This window comes from Gymnogyps californianus, chromosome 7 (genome assembly GCF_018139145.2).
Source record: "Gymnogyps californianus isolate 813 chromosome 7, ASM1813914v2, whole genome shotgun sequence".
NCBI lineage: Eukaryota > Metazoa > Chordata > Aves > Accipitriformes > Cathartidae > Gymnogyps > Gymnogyps californianus.
Window position 1 is genome coordinate 35,017,151 of NC_059477.1, and position 17,530 is coordinate 35,034,680.

The 17,530-nt window shown below is 36.5% G+C and overlaps 1 protein-coding gene across 3 annotated transcripts in view; it reads right to left on the bottom strand.

Moving 5' to 3' along the window:
• DPP10 (dipeptidyl peptidase like 10) overlaps positions 1–17,530 on the bottom strand; it is a 247,481-nt gene that overhangs the window by 143,737 nt on the left and 86,214 nt on the right. For all 3 annotated transcript variants that reach the window (XM_050899666.1, XM_050899668.1, XM_050899667.1), the window contains 2 exons: positions 14,361–14,455; positions 3,460–3,534 (listed from right to left, as the gene is read on the bottom strand). In XM_050899666.1, coding sequence (XP_050755623.1) covers positions 3,460–3,534; positions 14,361–14,455 — 170 coding nt within the window. The remainder of the gene's footprint in view (positions 1–3,459; positions 3,535–14,360; positions 14,456–17,530) is intronic.

A 17,530-nucleotide genomic window follows, 5' to 3' on the forward strand; every position in this document is an offset into this window, starting at 1 on the left:
TGGAAAACTATGGAGTACTGAAGCAAAGAACACACAGAAAGTACCTCTAAAATTGCCACAGCCTTCTGTTAAAAAAGAAAAAGCCAGACAGCCACAGTGCTTATGCCAGTAATACTGGCTTACATTCTGTGATCTGCTATGATATAGATGGAGGGAATCTGATGTCCAGAAATCAATTTACAACACTTTGAATTCCTTAGCAAAGGAGTTTTCTTCCATATGAATTTTATAGAGCTATACCAAAACAGCTGCTATACCACATGAAATGGTTTTGTTCCTTCTATTAAGCATGATTTAAATGATTCACTCAATTATTACTTTTGTATTCAAAGATGGCTTATTTTCATGCAGATTTATGTCCTGTTATGCATAGAGGACATTCTTAATTGTGCTGAAACAACTGCAAATTTAATTAAAGTTTGCCATTCCAAGCATAAAATAGATTAAAGAAAATGCTGACAACAGTAAAATAAATATTCAACTATTTAATTTAACTCACATTTATTTTTAATCCAAACATCAAAATAACCTTGTTTCTAATTACAATTTCATGACAAAATGTCTTGAAGAAACATTTGTCTCTATTTTTCTCCAATCTGTTCAGCTGAAACACACTAGCTTATTTATAAAACTGTTGATTAATAAATCTGTTCCAGCTGTATTACTGTATGTTACAAAGAACACAGATTAATGTATGTAAACAACCATTATAATTTTAAAAACCCAAAGTCTTGACAGTCTGTAAAAGCAGAAATCCCATCAAATACATTACAGTGCAATTACATACCTAAATCTTAACAAAGAAGGAAAAATAAGGGGCAAACATAGGTAGTAAAGTCCAGGGGTCTGCGGCAATTTATAGCAGATGGCGAGATTAGCTAAATGCTTACAATGAGTTACTTGCAGTTCCTTGAACTGGGTATTATTAAAGACTCAACCATGTGTTGTAACACATGACAACAAGCAAATCCTCAGTTTCGTAAAAAGTTACACTCAAATGAGATATGAAGAAAGAATCTGGCCTGATTCTACTGAAACTAATTTGAAAATCTCCAATTCAGTTATGCTGTTTAATATTAATATTAATTTTATAGGCAATGAATTTAATAATTTATAGTTAACAGCCGGGGGAAGGAGTAAGGTAGACAGGTGGGTTTCCTCTCATCCAGACCCAATAAGTGTGGCTCTGACTGAGAAAAAAAAAATGAGAAGAGAAGGCCCAAGAAGAATGAACACTAACTTAACCCTTCATGTTATTTGGAAGCATTAGTTATGCAGAAATAAAGAGGCTTTCCAAGGCATTGCATACCTTTTCCCCAACAGATTTTGAGAAAACAGAAGTGTCTCACCAGCCTAACAAATATCCCAAGAATCAGAAAATCTGGAGGAAAAACGGCTTTTAACCACATATTCACAATAATATTTTTTTGTAACTTGTGAAAGAATTGGCTTACACTCTTTTTGGTTATTTTCCCTTCCACCCTAAGCAACAGATTCTTCTCAGGACGTAACAGACTTCAATGGCATTATTATTATTTCCATCTGACTGACAACATCCAGCTATTAGCCAATTTTACCACCATCACCACCACTTCTAGAGGACGCAACAATCACAGTATGTTTCTGGTTTGAAAGCCATGAGCCTAGCTGAAGCACTCGAGAGTAAGCATCACAAGCTTCATTCAAACCATGCAGGACTACCACCACAAATTGCTTGCCAAACCCTGTTCATTTCTCATTTTAATTACGTCTTGTCAATATACTTGAGCAAAGGAAACAGCTAGATGCAAAATGTAAATGCTGCAGACCTCATCCCTCTAAGTAACTACCAGCAACTGGACTGTAAAAGGAAAGAAAAATTTCTTTTTGCAACAAAAGCAAGAACAAAATACGGAAAGGGGGTTCTACTGCAAAGTGATATATTCAGCATGCATTGAGAACAATTTGCATGTCAATGGACCATCTTTATTGTGGGACAGGGATTCATCCCTGATGTTACTACATTTAGATGTAATAAAGTGTGATGGATACTTGCATGTTTTCCTTACTTTTCTATATCAGCTACATATGCTATTACTAAGAAATTCTCAAACCAACCAACCTATCCAAAATGAAAATTTCAATATATCAAATGAGGAAATTAAGTCAGTATGAGGGATTATTAAACTCTTTCACACAATAAGAAGCAGTCAAGAAGGGAAACAGCAAGGGGCAAGTATTTTTCAGACAGGAATCAAACTGGAACACTTCACAACAAAAACAGTGAACTGAACAACAGCAGCTCTTTCCTGGTTTATTGATAGATGCATATCATATACAGAGCATGATCCAGAATCCACTAGAATTGGTAGAAGAAAACCCTACTTGGATCTAGTACCAAGTAAACGAATCATTTTACATCAACACCTTTAGAATATTTCAGACCAGCTTTCAGCACATTTTCCAGTTTGCAGATACAATTATTAAAGCTGTAGGGATACAGATCAATACAGCAATGTTACCAGGAGGCCGGAAAGGTTTGTATACTGACCTGGAAATGAATATTTTATTGTTCTAAGAATTTCAATCCACAACACACAGCTATCGTATTATCAGTTATCAACACAAAACAATAAGTGAACTACTATACTGTAGTATAATGTGATAAACAATAGCAATCTTTTCTCATTTCTGAACACTGACCTCTGATATTAAGGTCACAGGTATTAACAGGTATTTGTAAATTTTACTGCTCCAAAATAAAAAAAAAACCCAACAAAACAACCCAAACTTGCTTGAATAACCACTGAGTCTATCAATCTAGAACTATTCTGTAACGAAGAACAGTTCATGTCTTAATAGCACTTTTTACACAAAGACCAATATGCGCAGAGGAAATTCACAAAAGCATTTTCATTTTTGTTTGTGTTCAAAGATTTATTTTAGAAAACTCTATATGGTATTATTGATTGAAACTCTTTTTGACATCATAATAGCCTACAAAATCTCTAAATACTATGAGAAACAAAGAATACACTGCATTATATAGTCCAAGAGACTTTCAGACTATCAGGTTTCAGACTACTGAAGCTAACAATAAAACTTCCATGACATGAATCAGTCTAGATTTTTTTTTTTAGTATAGTCCATAAACGACATGTACAGCTGTTTACAACAGAAGGAATATTAAAAGATAGGCTTTCACATAAGCACCTAGTAACAGAATAGTTTAAGGGTTATGAAACCCCTACTACAAAAACTGACATGACACTTCAGATGAGCCATGGCAATTTACCTCAGCTGAGAACCCTGCAGCATTTCTGTACACACTTAAATACATACTTCACCATCATTGCATCAGAAGATTTTGGGAAGAGAAATCAAGTATATGAATCATATTATGTGGAATCATAGATCCAAAACAACAAGGGTTTCAGAGTTTTAGTTTAGAGGCTCTTTGATTATAAACAGTTGGCTTACCTGTTTAACATCATATGCAAGAAGAACAAACCTTAAGTCTGGTGAAACAGAGTATCTTGATGCTTTGAATGTTACCTAAAATGAAGTAACAATAAAAGTGAGTTTGCAATAAGAAGGATCATTTTTTCCAAATTTTCCTACAGTTAATTTAAGAACTTCCCATTCATAAGACAGATCTGGTTTAGAAGACCTATGTAATTTTCACAAAAGAAGGACTCAAATAATTCTTAGTCTAATTTGCTGGTATCAGTACAATGGCAACAGATGAATCTGGCTTCAACACTAAATACCAGTTAAGAAGCTGATGAGTTTTTTATCATGACTGCAAGCACTAAGCTCAAGGATAACAACTATAACCAATTCATTTACAGAGGATGAAGGAAGACACTTTGGTTGGTGTGTACTTCAGGAATGATTGTAAGGGAGATTCATCACTAGGCTAGGCTTAAAGATAACATACAAGAAAAACAATAGGTGTGCACTATGTCTCTATTGTTTTTCTTTTAACACCACATACATAAACATTTTGCAAGACAACTTGCACTAAAGAAAAACTCTTTCTTATAAGAAAGAAAATGCTTAGTGGAGAGCAAAGTGAAACATAAGGTAGCATTATAAAACTAATATTGCTTTACATTTATCCAAGACTACATGACACCCAATTGAATTCAGGGCTGTAATTTAATCAAGGGGTAATGTTGATGTCAGAAAGAATTTAATGCATCTAATGTATGAGGAAGATAAGAACATGCTTTAAAGGGCACTGAAGGAAGTAATTTTAAATGAATCTCAAGACATCTATTTGCAGAATGAAAGGGAAAGGGAGAAGAAATGAAAAATGCAGATAAGAATAGAAAAAGTAGGACAGAAAAAATAACAGAACCACAAAGGTACAAGATGAAAGAAAATAAACGAATAGCTATGCAGAACAAGATCTATCCACTATTCAAAGGAAGGCTTTCCCTTATTTTACTTGTTAAGCATCCTGTTCTGTTTAGCCTAATCCCACTGCTAAACTAATGAATTCAACAGGGATTTAAGGGACACAAATCAGAAGTCACAAACTAATACATTCAGAGTAGCTAAGGAGTTACTACTAAAAAAAAAAAAAAGCAAAAGCTAGTCTTCCAATAAACTGAGAAGATGCTATGTTTTGATATACAGATTAAACTCAGGTTCCTAGGTAATATAATTAGAATCAAGCTATCCAAAGAAATCAAAGGGAAAAAATTAGTTTTGAAGATAAACTGTGTATTAGTTCAATGCAAGAGCGTGACAGTATCAAAAGTTAGAAGACAAATCTGCAGTCTTGAGGAAAGAAGAGAAAAAAACCTAAAAGCATCCTTTTGTATCTACAAAGCATTCAGAACAGATTTCTACTGTGCTCAAACTAGTTTTTATGAGTTAACCATCTTTAAGCAGAGACTATGTTAATGTTACTCTGTGAGTAACATTCCCTTTTCTTGGCACATCACTGAAAACATTTTGAGATGTGAAACCTCTCTGCTTTCTAGCAGTTTATTAATTATTGCCCCACTACCTCAGTCTTCAGCAATATATAACCCAGGCAGCTTTCCAAATTCATTCTCAGAGAGCGTGGTGCTTACCCTTTCATGCATTTAGTAAGAATCTTCAGTCACCGATTATGCCACCACAAAAGTAATGACGCACTTAATGCAAATACCTGAGTAGCTCAGCTGCAATCTATTGGCAGTTCGAGACAACATCAGCAAGAGCTACTCGCATATTCTATATCCAAATATAGAGTCTTGTGGATTTGGGATTTAAAATCATTTGAATTCTACTGAAGATGACCTTGTTCATTCAGCTTGCACTCACCTGCAAAATTCTGTTTGCCTCCAGAAATGCCTCAGACACATGGTGTACATGCAATGCCAATAAGCTATAATCTTTTGATTGCAGGTAATGGTTTTGGCAAAATAGTTTTATTTTTGTCGGCATAATGGCCTTATTCTTGTTAAAAGGAGCATAAAGCTGTTTCATACTTTTTAATGTTTCATTTAAGAAAAAAGAAAATAAAAATAAGACCAGCAGAAATCATGTGTTCATTACCAAAGCTGATAGCAATGCTGATTTCTTTAAATTATCATAAAAACATAATTAGCCCATTTTTTTAAGTTGGTTTACAATCAAGCCTTTACAGAAATACATGTTTAATTCTAATAGAATTTCAGAGAGATTTAAGTGACTTGAAGTCACTTGAAGTGATTTTAACTTCCTTAGAGTTCTGTTTTGGGGAGTTTTTGGTAAAGACAAGCACAATTTTGGCAATAAATACACAAACTGTCTACCTGTATGCACAGAAGAAGCCCTTCTAGATTAACAACAGGAAAGAAAAAAAAAAAAATCAGCTGACTTATTACTCCTGCCTGACATGGCAAGTAAGCTCACAACCTGTGAGTTCACTAAAACACAAGACAGATTCCGGTTTTTCCCCATAAACATGTCTAAGGTATTTCATCAACCAACAGATGCCTGACTCCATGACTGAGGAGATAAGATCAGCTGGTGATGGGCTTAAAAGAAAGTTTCAGTCCCTGCTGTAGGAGGTGAGATGTATGCCACTCAGGCCCTTGAGCGATTGTCTATTGGGACATTCACTGCAGGGATTAGATATATTTATTCATTAAAAAGAAGTTTGTGAAGACTCTGACCCCAAGGGTTTGCTCTCTTCTCAAGAGAACATATTTTTGAGTTTTAAAGAAAGTGTTGGAAAAATATCATATTGGAAACATTGGGAAATAAAAAAACTCGGGTGTCATGTTATCAAAAATCTGGAGGATGCTTGTTCCGCTATCATGTCTGCATATCTGCAACTTTTCAAGCTTCTTGCTTTGTCAGGAGCTATTTAGCCTTTGTTCAGGAAGACAGACCTAAATGCTGCCCCTTCTGACTATGCCTCTATGGTTTAGCTGTGCTTGATGTCTAAGAAACGTAGCTATGGACAAATAAGCTCTGAAACAGGGAGAAATATAGCTGGCTAATTAGGCACGGTCCCTGGATGCAGAAGCAGGGCTAGTTTCCCTCTGCATCACTGTGCAGTATCAGCTAGTTAGGAGACTGGGGGTAATTCAACACAGTGCTGCACTGTGCACTCCGTATATACCCTTACCCACTTTCCAAACCACAACAGAGGAAAGGCAGAAGAGAAGGAAAAAGGGAAGGTAATTTCCTTATGTCCCTAATATTTGTCCGTTCCACCTAGCCACATCAAGACTTAAAATCCCTAAGAAAACCATCAGCCGTATGCAACTAGAAAACACTTTGACTAGATAAATTTCAGCAATCCCTAAATTAGTTACATTTCACACTGTTGCATAATTCTGAGCCAAAAAAATGTTTTTTAAACACCTGTACACTGTCTTCCCTTTTTAATTCACAAATCTGTCATCCATTTTTCCTATATTGCTGAATTTGACATCATTTTGCTTTTTCAGACATGAAAGAATGATCCTATATCTGACCTTGCATTCCTCACCCAACCAAAACCCCCGCTGACTCTATAATTACGTCTAACCATAGTAAACATTGCATTTCTAGGTTTCTTTGAAATACCTCACGTGATAAGAGTTTTAATTCTTCTCCTGACAGTGATGCATGATGTGATGATCCCATGGACAAGCAATGACTGCTAGTCTTACGGTCACCATAGATTGCAAGGGTAAAAGTCAAATGAAGGCAAAAGGACACAGTGCATTTAAACAATCTTTTGCCCTTCAGCTTTCCAGCTTCCTTCTCTCATCCACATTCCAAATATGTCTTGCTAAACATAGTTTTTCATGGAAAGAAAAGAAGATGAGAACAGCTTGAGACAGTAGGAGTGAAAGCAAAAGAAAAAGCAATTCTGCAACAAATAAATATAAGGGACAACCCCCCCACACACACATAATTGGCTTTTCTTCCACCTTTCCATATGGATGCTTAAAATGGAAAACAAAATTCTGATGAACAATATATTCTCAAGTTTGATGTCCAATGTCAATATTTTGCATTGACGAATTTTTTTTCATTTTGCATTTTATGCGTGTTTTGATCTTAACAGAAATCCCTGTTATGACTGTGTTTAAGAGAAGTTTTAGGCTGGGTCTAGGTTCTGCATCCTTCGCAAGGGCCCCTCAGTATCAGCTCCCTTTTATTTCTTCTGTTTTCTTAAAGCCTGGTTCTGAGTTATTGATGTACTGGCTACTCCTTTCATCTTTGCTCTATTCTTTCAACTACTATAAAATGTTGGTTTCACTGTTTTTGTGGATTTTAACTACTATAACATTTAAATCAGTGCCTTATTCATAGTCTTTCAAAAATATGCTATAGAGCAGACAGGTGGAAGCTACATATAATATAGTCTAGCCCAGAGCTGTAAGAATGTATCATTAACACCTGTCAAACACTTTATAGTACTCTTTTTTCACAGTTTAAGTTGGACAGTTTTAAGTGAAATAATACATCACAGTTAAAACCAATTAGAGGAAATTTTCACTTTTGTGGAGTTTACTTTGTTGTTGGTGGTGGTTTTTTTCCTTTAGTTTTACCCCTCCTTCTGTTTCAGTTTCTTGTACTTCTACTTTTCCCAGAAACTTAAATCTTCCACACTCCTATTATTATCCTTCTCCAATTATTGTTCAGTGCCCACTTCACACACATTTAGGCTTTAAAAATTTTTGTTATTCATCCAGGATAAAATATTTCAAGACCTCTAGAATGTTACTTTAAAGCCTGGTGGCAATACTACTACTTAGGAAATTATACTTCTCTCTATATCACATACCTACATCTGTATCAGAATTTTAACTTAATGGTATAACTGAACATCAATGTATGGGAGTTCATTAGCATTCATAGGTATTCCGCTCAACTTATCAGGCAGACATTGACCAAATGGCAATGCGTAAGAGGAATCAGATGGGACAGAATTACACTAGCTGCAAAATGAGAAAGCATTTGGCATGTAGCAGTTTCCTCGGGTGGTACCAGCAATCAAGGGAACAATGGGATTTTCCTTCCATTACCACTGCTGTGACTGAAAGGAGAAGATGGACCACGGGGAGGTTAGATGAGAGAGCAGCTGAGAGTGGAGCCTAGCAGAAGAGCAAGCCCAGTAGCAGTAAAAACAGGGGACCTCTGAGAAGAGAATCGGGTTGTAATTAGGAAAATGCACGATAATTAGAATGTTGAAAAACTTGGGTTTCCAAGGTTACATTTCATACTGCACTATTTCTTGTGTCACCTGAGTATTTAATCTAGATCCAAAAATGCTGCAATGCTATGTGTTGTAACTGTTAACACTCAGGTTTCCTATCCAGTGTAAAAGATCAATGTGCCTTAAAACATGATCTAAGCTGAACTCTACCCTATGGATGGGGGCCATCCTGGATGGGTGGTTCTCAAAAACACAAACCAAATTCCTCAAACCCATCTGAAACTCCTCATGTAGTCCCAAGATACTTTCACACACAGGAGGAGGTGATTGTAGGACATAAAAAAGACATGAATAGACCCGTGCAGCTCACAGGAGCCTCGCACCATTGCCTCCCTAGTAGAAAATAACCTCTAACCAGTAAATCACAGAATTTTCTCCCTCCCATTCCCCATCTTTGATATAGTTAACCCTTAACTATTTTCTATATCAAGGAATGATCTCATCAGGACCATTATTTAGAGAGATCCCACACAGAGCTACCCTAACCTGACAGTTTGGAGTACTGTCCCCTGAATTTCGTATGTTGAAACCTCCTTCACTTGGACAAAAACCAACGGCCACCACCAAACCACAGTAACTGCAAACTCTTCCATCTGTCAGGCTTTCCCATCTCTATGCACAGTGGTGCACTGCAACAATAAACCCTAACTCATAAAAACCCCTCTACTGAAAAGGTTTTGCTGAGGGGGTTATTTAACATTTAGAGGAGCATGGGAGAGCAGAGATAATGTTACAATGTTCATAACCACCTATTTACAACATGTGTGGGTCATTAAAATGTCCAGTGTTGCAACAGTTACTAATATTTATGTGGTTGTATAATGTTGTTTAATGTATTTACCATTATTCACCCTTTCATTAATCTCTTATGCAAGGCTCTTAAAATATAAACATGTAAACTATTCTTGCAATTAAATCTACATTAATCAACAAAGGAACTATAATTGCATTAAGATGCTGCACTGAGTTTCCCGTCAAAAGAGGAAGGGGGCACGGTGGTGGCGAACACAAAACAAAACAAAAAAAATCAAAAAGAAGAGAACTATCAACAAGAAGGGCTGTTTATGAACGATGCTCTGTAAAACACCACAAAACAGTCCCTGCCAAAAGCTCTGCTCGGACTAAAACTCTCATTCTCTGCTTTTGGCTGCAAGGCCTCCACAGGGTTTTCACAGCTGGGCTGCCACAGCCTACTCATGATTCATGAGCCAAGACGACTACTGCTCTGCTCACCCTTCTGACGCCATCCCCTAACTAGCAGGCAGCAAGAAGTAATCCTCTCTCCATCCTTGTGTAAAAGATGGTCCACAGTAATCCGACAATACAACATACTCTAGGGTATACTCCTGGCAAGCCCCTGGAAACAGTTTTGCAACTCAGTAATATTTGTTTGCTGTGCACCAGGATGCAGTTTCGCCTTGAGCTTGAAAAGAGTTGTGGAAAGGCACCAAATCAAGGGGGAGAGCAAGTCAGGAATTGCTGAGTTTTAGAGGAGTCCAATGCATACAGCTGGGGGGAAGCCGTTGTAAATACAAGACCCTATTCTAGAGTTTCCAAACTGAAGACAATTATACTTGTATTGTCGGGCATTGCAAACAAATCAATAGCCTCTTATTTGATGATTCAAAATATATCCCATCATCTACACTCGAAAGGCTTAAGGAGTCATGCTAGATTCATTTCTGACCCAGGATCCTGGACTTAGTGTTTGGTAGGGTGTATGCATGGCATCTGAATAATAGTAATTTTGCATACATCCACCACAAAAGCAGTGGAACTGAGGGCTAATAAGTAACAGTCCTACCACTTTCATAATTATTGCAGCTTTTTTTAAGAGGGAAAAATGAAGGCAAAATTGCTAAAGGTTTCTTTCAGAGGATTCAACACATTTGGAAAGTACCGTAACAGAACACACAGTCCCTACCCATGTTTTCTTTCATCTCTGTGTTTCCTGTTTTCATTTTGGTTTGGGTTTAAGGATTGTAAAACAGACTAGAGAGGCTGAGCTAGAAGCATGATAGAGGACCAGATGGACAACCTCCCCTGAGCAAAAGAATCCATGTGGTTCTCCATGCTCTCCTCTCCAGCCTAGCCAGATCTTGTGGCTGGGTCGTGTGTGAACCACTAACCTGCTCTTAGTGACTTTATTAATAGTTGACAGCAAAAGAAATAAAGAAAATGCTTGTTAAACACTGAAATTACCTAGATAAATGTGGCATAATGTTACTTATTTTGGAACTGTAATGTGTAATAAAGCATTGCTAAATGCTGAAAAACTGGTAGGCATGTCACTTATGATCATGGTGATAGGCACCTCAGACAGATGATAGAGAACATATTGTAATCACATATCGAGGCAGCATCGCAAACATCAGGATGCCACACAGTGATTAATGTCTAGGGCTTTTTTTGGCTCCATTTAATAGAAGACTTGCCCAGCCTCCAGCTGTTAACATTTATATGCCACTGGCTCAGAATATTAACTGTTTATTATACAGCTTAAACAGGATACACTACACGAATACACTCAGAGGACAGATAATGTATTAGAAAACGTCTTTAAATTATGATACCCAGAGATGCTAATAGATATTCTTTGTGCTTTACAAGCTACTCTTTTCACTTATGTCACTGTATTTGTTATCCATAGTACTGCTTTGCTGATAGTGTAATTATATAAAGACCAGAATGTTTTACTAATAGATTGATTATAGAAAAGGATTCCATTTGGAAAGGAAAAACGAGTGCAGTAATTTCTTCCACTTCTGAATAAAACCTAATGAAACTGGAAAAAAATACTTCAATTCAGGAACTTTGGATAGATACTTCCCTGTGGAAGAGAAATGGGCATCTTAGAATGACAAAACACTAGCCTTTCTTCTTGCCAGGTGCATGACTATTTTTAAAGGTATTTTTAAAGGTTTTTTTTTTTAAAATCTTTTATACATGTAACACATGTTTTTAAAAAAACTGCAGTCTGCTTTTTTGCTGATACACATGCATAGTGAGCATAGCAGCTCTTCAGTAGGGCTATCTGACTTTTAGACAATAAGCAACACAAAGAAGGATAAAAGAAATGTACTTTGCACAAAAATGGCAGCCTTTAAGATGCAAAAGAAAAGCCAGTGATCTGTACACAGTGGAAGACTGCTTCAGGGGATTAGTAATGAGGAAAAAAGAAAATCTCTTCTGAGCTGCTGGTTCAAATACAGCCCAATCAGTAGTGACAAAGAGTCATTACTAGCCCCTTGCCTCTGCGCAATGAGTTTATCATGGCAGTTCCATTTTCAATGGACAATTACCAACATTGCTAAGAAAAACTTGCCACTTCTGCGGGCTGCTTGAGCAGAGAGGCAAACAGGAGAGGGAATGCAGACTGAAAGCAGACTAATAACTCCATCGAAAGGTGACTCTTCCATGACTAAAACCCTTTGACAGGGAAGAATGAGAGAACTTGCATTGCCATTGCCTATGTTGGATGTGTGCTGTATGTTTTATTAATACAAGACATCTCTGCAGAGTCATTAAACCAGCACCACTCTAATTATGCACCAGTGATTAAGCAGATGTGACATTGAGCAAGGAAAATGTTTGATTAACGATCCAGGTGTCTAACTTTGGAAGAACACATTTAGCAGTGTGAATTTGGGGACAGTGAAGCTTAGAAGAACAGGACAGCTTTTGATTTCAGCCTTACAGTCTGCCTCTGTAATGTTATGATCTCCTGTTAGGATCACTGGCCACCTTGTCAACAGACAACTCGGCACAGCAACATTTCCCATTGCTCTCTGCCAAACATATACCAACAAACTTACTGAGTCTTCTGCTCTGTTTTCAGCTTTTTATTCTACTTCCATATGAATAATCATTCCGGGAATTCACTTTATTTACCTCTAATACTCTTAGCTTTTGATTGTGTATAGAGAGGAGCTTTGCAGGAAAAATCACACTTGTGTTTTTATTTGTCTCTGTTCCACACATCATTGTTAAATGGTTGCTTGAATATTATCCATTTTGGATCAGTTTCCCACATTTGTAACTGAGTAGATATCTAGTGTCTAGAGCTGTCTCAGTTTGTGTGACTTAAGGATAAATCAGTTCCATAAAAAGCCCAGAGAAGAGCAACTTTGTGAAAAGAGGCGATGCTCACAGTGTGAAGCAGCCTGTCCATACTGATCCATCATTACTTGGCAAGACTGGTTTAGCGTAATGGCCTGAATAGCTTGTCATGCTGGCATTACACGTGACATAACGAGCCAAATACTTGCAGCCAAAAGTGTATGAATTCATCTGTGAGGAAACTCAAGTCTTGTCATTAAAGTCAAGTTTTATAGCCAGGGATGTCCAAGCAGCTGCTTGCATTCAAGTTATACACTAAAGGCAATACATAGGCCTGACACAGTTAATCCTCTACTTAGCCAGGCAAGCGCTCACATACACATACACGGATAAGAGGGAAAATGCTTCTGCAGTACTTTGTGGTTTGCACTTCACAGAAATTCACCTTTTCACCCACTTTTAATTGTGTCTGCCAGCCTTTTTTGGGCTAAGAGGTACCCTGAGGTACATCCCAGCATATGGAAGGGTGCAGCTTACAGAAAGGGAGCCTCACACACACGCCATTAAAATACAATTCTCTCCTCCCTTCTCCTTCATCTTTACATTGACCTAGGATGTCAGCATCGAGTTCTTTCTCCTGAACTTCTACTCTCCTCTTTCTAGTTCAAGGAGTTAGAAGAAAAGGTCACCAGGGGCTTTATGCTTTGAAAGGAGGAATCTGTATCAGCAAAGGCCAGGAACAGGCCAGGAATAAAATCAGCCTTTGCCAAAGACCGCTGATGAAAATGAGTTATCCTTTTGGGTCTGCAGGTGCAAAAGATTTTGCTAAATTAAAAATCCAGGGATTAACAATAACAGCCAGTGGTCTGTACGGAGTATTTATGAGGAAAGATTGACAAGCCACACGTTTATGCTGCAAAATCCTGATAAATGAGAATTACAGGGTAGGATATAAGTGGTATCACTGAGAATAACAGCACCAAGCAAAGCAAAAGAAAATGTAGACTAAGGCATTAAAGCATTTCTTAGCAATTACTGCTAGTCAGAAACATGCAAACCACTCATGTATATACTATTTACTGGTCAAGAGGAATAATCCCCAATCATCTAGTTTGCCATTTAAGCACAGAGGAACAAGTAAACCAGAGATTAACAGGACTAGGAAATACATTCTTCTTTGGATATTTAATTGGTTGAAAGAAAATCTTCACATGATTTTTGAACACTTTTCCCTTTTTCTAATAGTGAAAAGCTCTCAACATTTTGAGTAGCATTCCCCCATTTTATGAAATCTCTTTTTATAATAGACATCAGGTAGATTCACCAGCACATATGCCAGGCATGATCCTTCAAATGGCCTGAACAAAGCATGGACTACAGCCAACAACATATCCTCCAACATCTTGGTTACTTACATGTAGGTTGAATAAAACAACAAATAACTTCAGCCAGAAATCGTGCACTGACAGAGGAATGGATTATACTTTCCATTTATATATAATCTAGTCTAGGTTATAAATATATTTTCTGTAACCTTTAAATGTTATACTCGCTCACTCCTGTTGCAGGAAAAAATGTTAGCAGACTTCCACTAAGAAATAAGTAAATAATATATATTACTTACAAAAGTTGTATTTTCCAATAATAATGTAGTTGTATTTGTTTCTACATTCAGTTCAACAACATGTCCATTCCTATTTTTATATACCACTGCTGTATCTGCAACAACAAAGGCATTAACAGTTAGCAAACACACTGAGTATTTAATACACCTGTAGAGAAAACCAGCATCTTAAAGTCATTGGAATATCTTTATTACAATACACAAACGAGATTGAGAGAAGAATTGCACTCATAATACCTAGTTTTGTTGATTTGCCTCATGAGCTTCAAAAATACCAGTTTATGCCCTATAGCATGTTCACCTCACTCAAAAATATTATTTCATTTAAATGGAAACATATTCTGTGGCAAAAACATATCCAATGGGATTGCTGTGAACGAAGTGACATCTTGACCATAAAACTCTCTCTCCTAGATATCACTGTCACTCTGACACTTTAAGGTCCAAGCATATTGACTATGAAAAGGGCCATATACCAAAGTAAAGTTTTGCAAAGAAAAAAGCTTTTGCTGGACACCATATTCATATACCTCCTTAGAAGTGATTCTATCAAAACTTCTGTACTATTCTGTATCTCTGGTAACTGGATTGACAAAGATATGTACTATATCTAAGACAGTCCATGTCCTGTGTAATTAGTACTGGGCCACAGAATACCAGATCATCACATCAGCTGAATGTTAGCAAAGGAGGGTTAAAGCTAAATAGGTCCACTTGTAGAACATTTAAAACACTGTTTTAAACAAACAGATGAACTGTTGTAATTTTTTCCTTCTACCACTTACTTGATTTACACATTTCCATATGAAAAATAATCAAATATACCTGAACTAAAGAAAAAAAAAATTACAAAATTAATTGTGGCTCCTATGAAAAAGGCTTTGTATGTTTGTATCAATACCTGCAAAATTATCAAGAAATACAAAATAACTACATAAGCCTTGATTTTTAAAAAAATTGGTTCCAAATTTCCCACTATTTCTAATAAGAGATTGAATAGATTGAGTGCAGATTCTTTCACGTTATTTAAAACCCATGTAAGAGATTTATATTTAATCAAATGAAACTATTTTGTTATAAAAATGTAGCAAGCATAAGGAAAGTTCTAAATTAAGCCTAAAGGAAACACAAAAGAACTTTACTAATCCTCAGTAATGTCTGAGAAATTCATTACAGATCCCTGAATTTTATGAAGTGGGAAGTAAACATGACTGGAGAAAAAGGTTATGCTATCATAAAAAATATGCTTCGCTTATTCAGAAAAATGTATTTTAATTGACTCCACAGAAACTCTAGATATATAGCACTAGTGAATGTCCTCTGGTGTGTTCTGTAAAATTAATGAAGCCTCATTTGAAGAGCTTACAAAGCTATTTTAGGATCATGGCTGGGAAGTGGGGTGGGATTGATGGAGTTTAGGACAGTATTATCGGAGCTGTTGTTTAGGAAGGAAAACTAGATTGTGAAATGTGGAATTAATAGGAACTTATAAAGAAAAAGATTTCAAATATTAATTTTGAATAAAAAGAAGTAACACTTTGTAGAAAGTTATTTTGGTTTCAGATTACTGGATACTACAGAACATTAAAGTTTTTGCAACTTCTTTTAGGGTTTTTTCAATGTATTCTTTTAGGTACCCTAGCACTAAAAATCCCTAATGACGTTGTACCACGGTGCTAAGCAATATTATAGAAAAAATAAAGTTGTCTGGCCAAAGAGCTGTCCCCAATTATGAGTAAACCATAATGTGAGAAATGGCACCTATAACCCAGAGACATTGAATAGCTGTCAACAACCGGCCATATTCATTCCCCCTGCTTGAACAGCGCTCTGAACAATGCATTTTTGGTCCACAGGTGAGACTAATATGCTACCCAAATCCAAACAACATAACTCCTTCTCAGTTATCTACTTTTCTACATGCCATGTACATTTGGCCAACAGGATTTATAGCATCATGCCTCATTAACTCATCCTACCAAGAACATTTCACCCAAATAAAGAACTTTCCCTTAAAATTGCTAACAGGACCACGAGTGAAATACACAGTCCTAGGGCTCTTCTTGCAAGTCATACACACGGTGTGAAATAGCATCTGGAATAGCAAACACTGTGAATGATATAAATTAAAGCCTTTGTCCTCAAGTTAGAAGAAAATTTATTCAAATGATCAGAACAGAAAGCTCAGAGTCAGACCTCTTCAAAAGGCAGACCTTATCGGACAGTAATTATACCTCTCACTGAACTTGGGCTTTCATCTCTATATTGGATTCAGTAGTTAACTCCTGAAGTGCATAAATTAAATGTACGCTTGCAAAATGCATGGAGATTCTCAGACAAAAGATTCTATCGAAACACCATGCAAGTGTTAAGCATAAATACAGTCTTCAAAAGTAATCATATTAATTTATATGGAAGTCTCATTCCAATCAATAGCTTGTCAGGCTGGATAATGTGATAGTTGATGGTCACACAACATAATGATTTTTTTTTCATTGATAGCTGAAATGTAAATAAGAGCCATAAACATAAATTTGTTTTGAAATTTTTGTTACCTAGAGTCAAAAGGTCTACAGAAGAAAATAATACCTAGTCCTTAACATCGTCCATTTACACAACTGATTTATTTTGTTTATTATCTTGGTGTCTTCACCACAAAGAAGTTCAGGGATCCCTGACACTTCACACAGCCATTCAGAGAAGCAGAGTTCCTACTTCAAAGGAATTCTCATTTAATTTAAAACAAAGAGTAGTATCACATAAAAACCTCTTGGCTGGGCACAAATTGCAGCACTGAAGAGCCACATTATCCATCTAAGGACATCACTAAAACAGAAAGCATTCTGTCTTGAGCAAAAGAGAATGTGAGGAAGCCTCTATAAAGAACATGTGTTACCAAGTCACCAGCCCTGGATGATGTACACAAAACAGTCCTTAAAACAGCTCATTGAAAAATTCCTATTTGTAGTAGTTCTCAAATTTCTGAAAACTTTGGAAACTCCAGAGCATTGGATGACTGGTAAGTTTATTCTGTGCTACTAAAAGGTGAAGACAGACAACCAAGGGTCTGTACATAAGTTATCCTGACATCAGTCCCAAATAAAATAGTGGCACAATAAATCCAGGATTCTTCCTACAAAATACTGGCTAGCAACATAATTAATACCTGA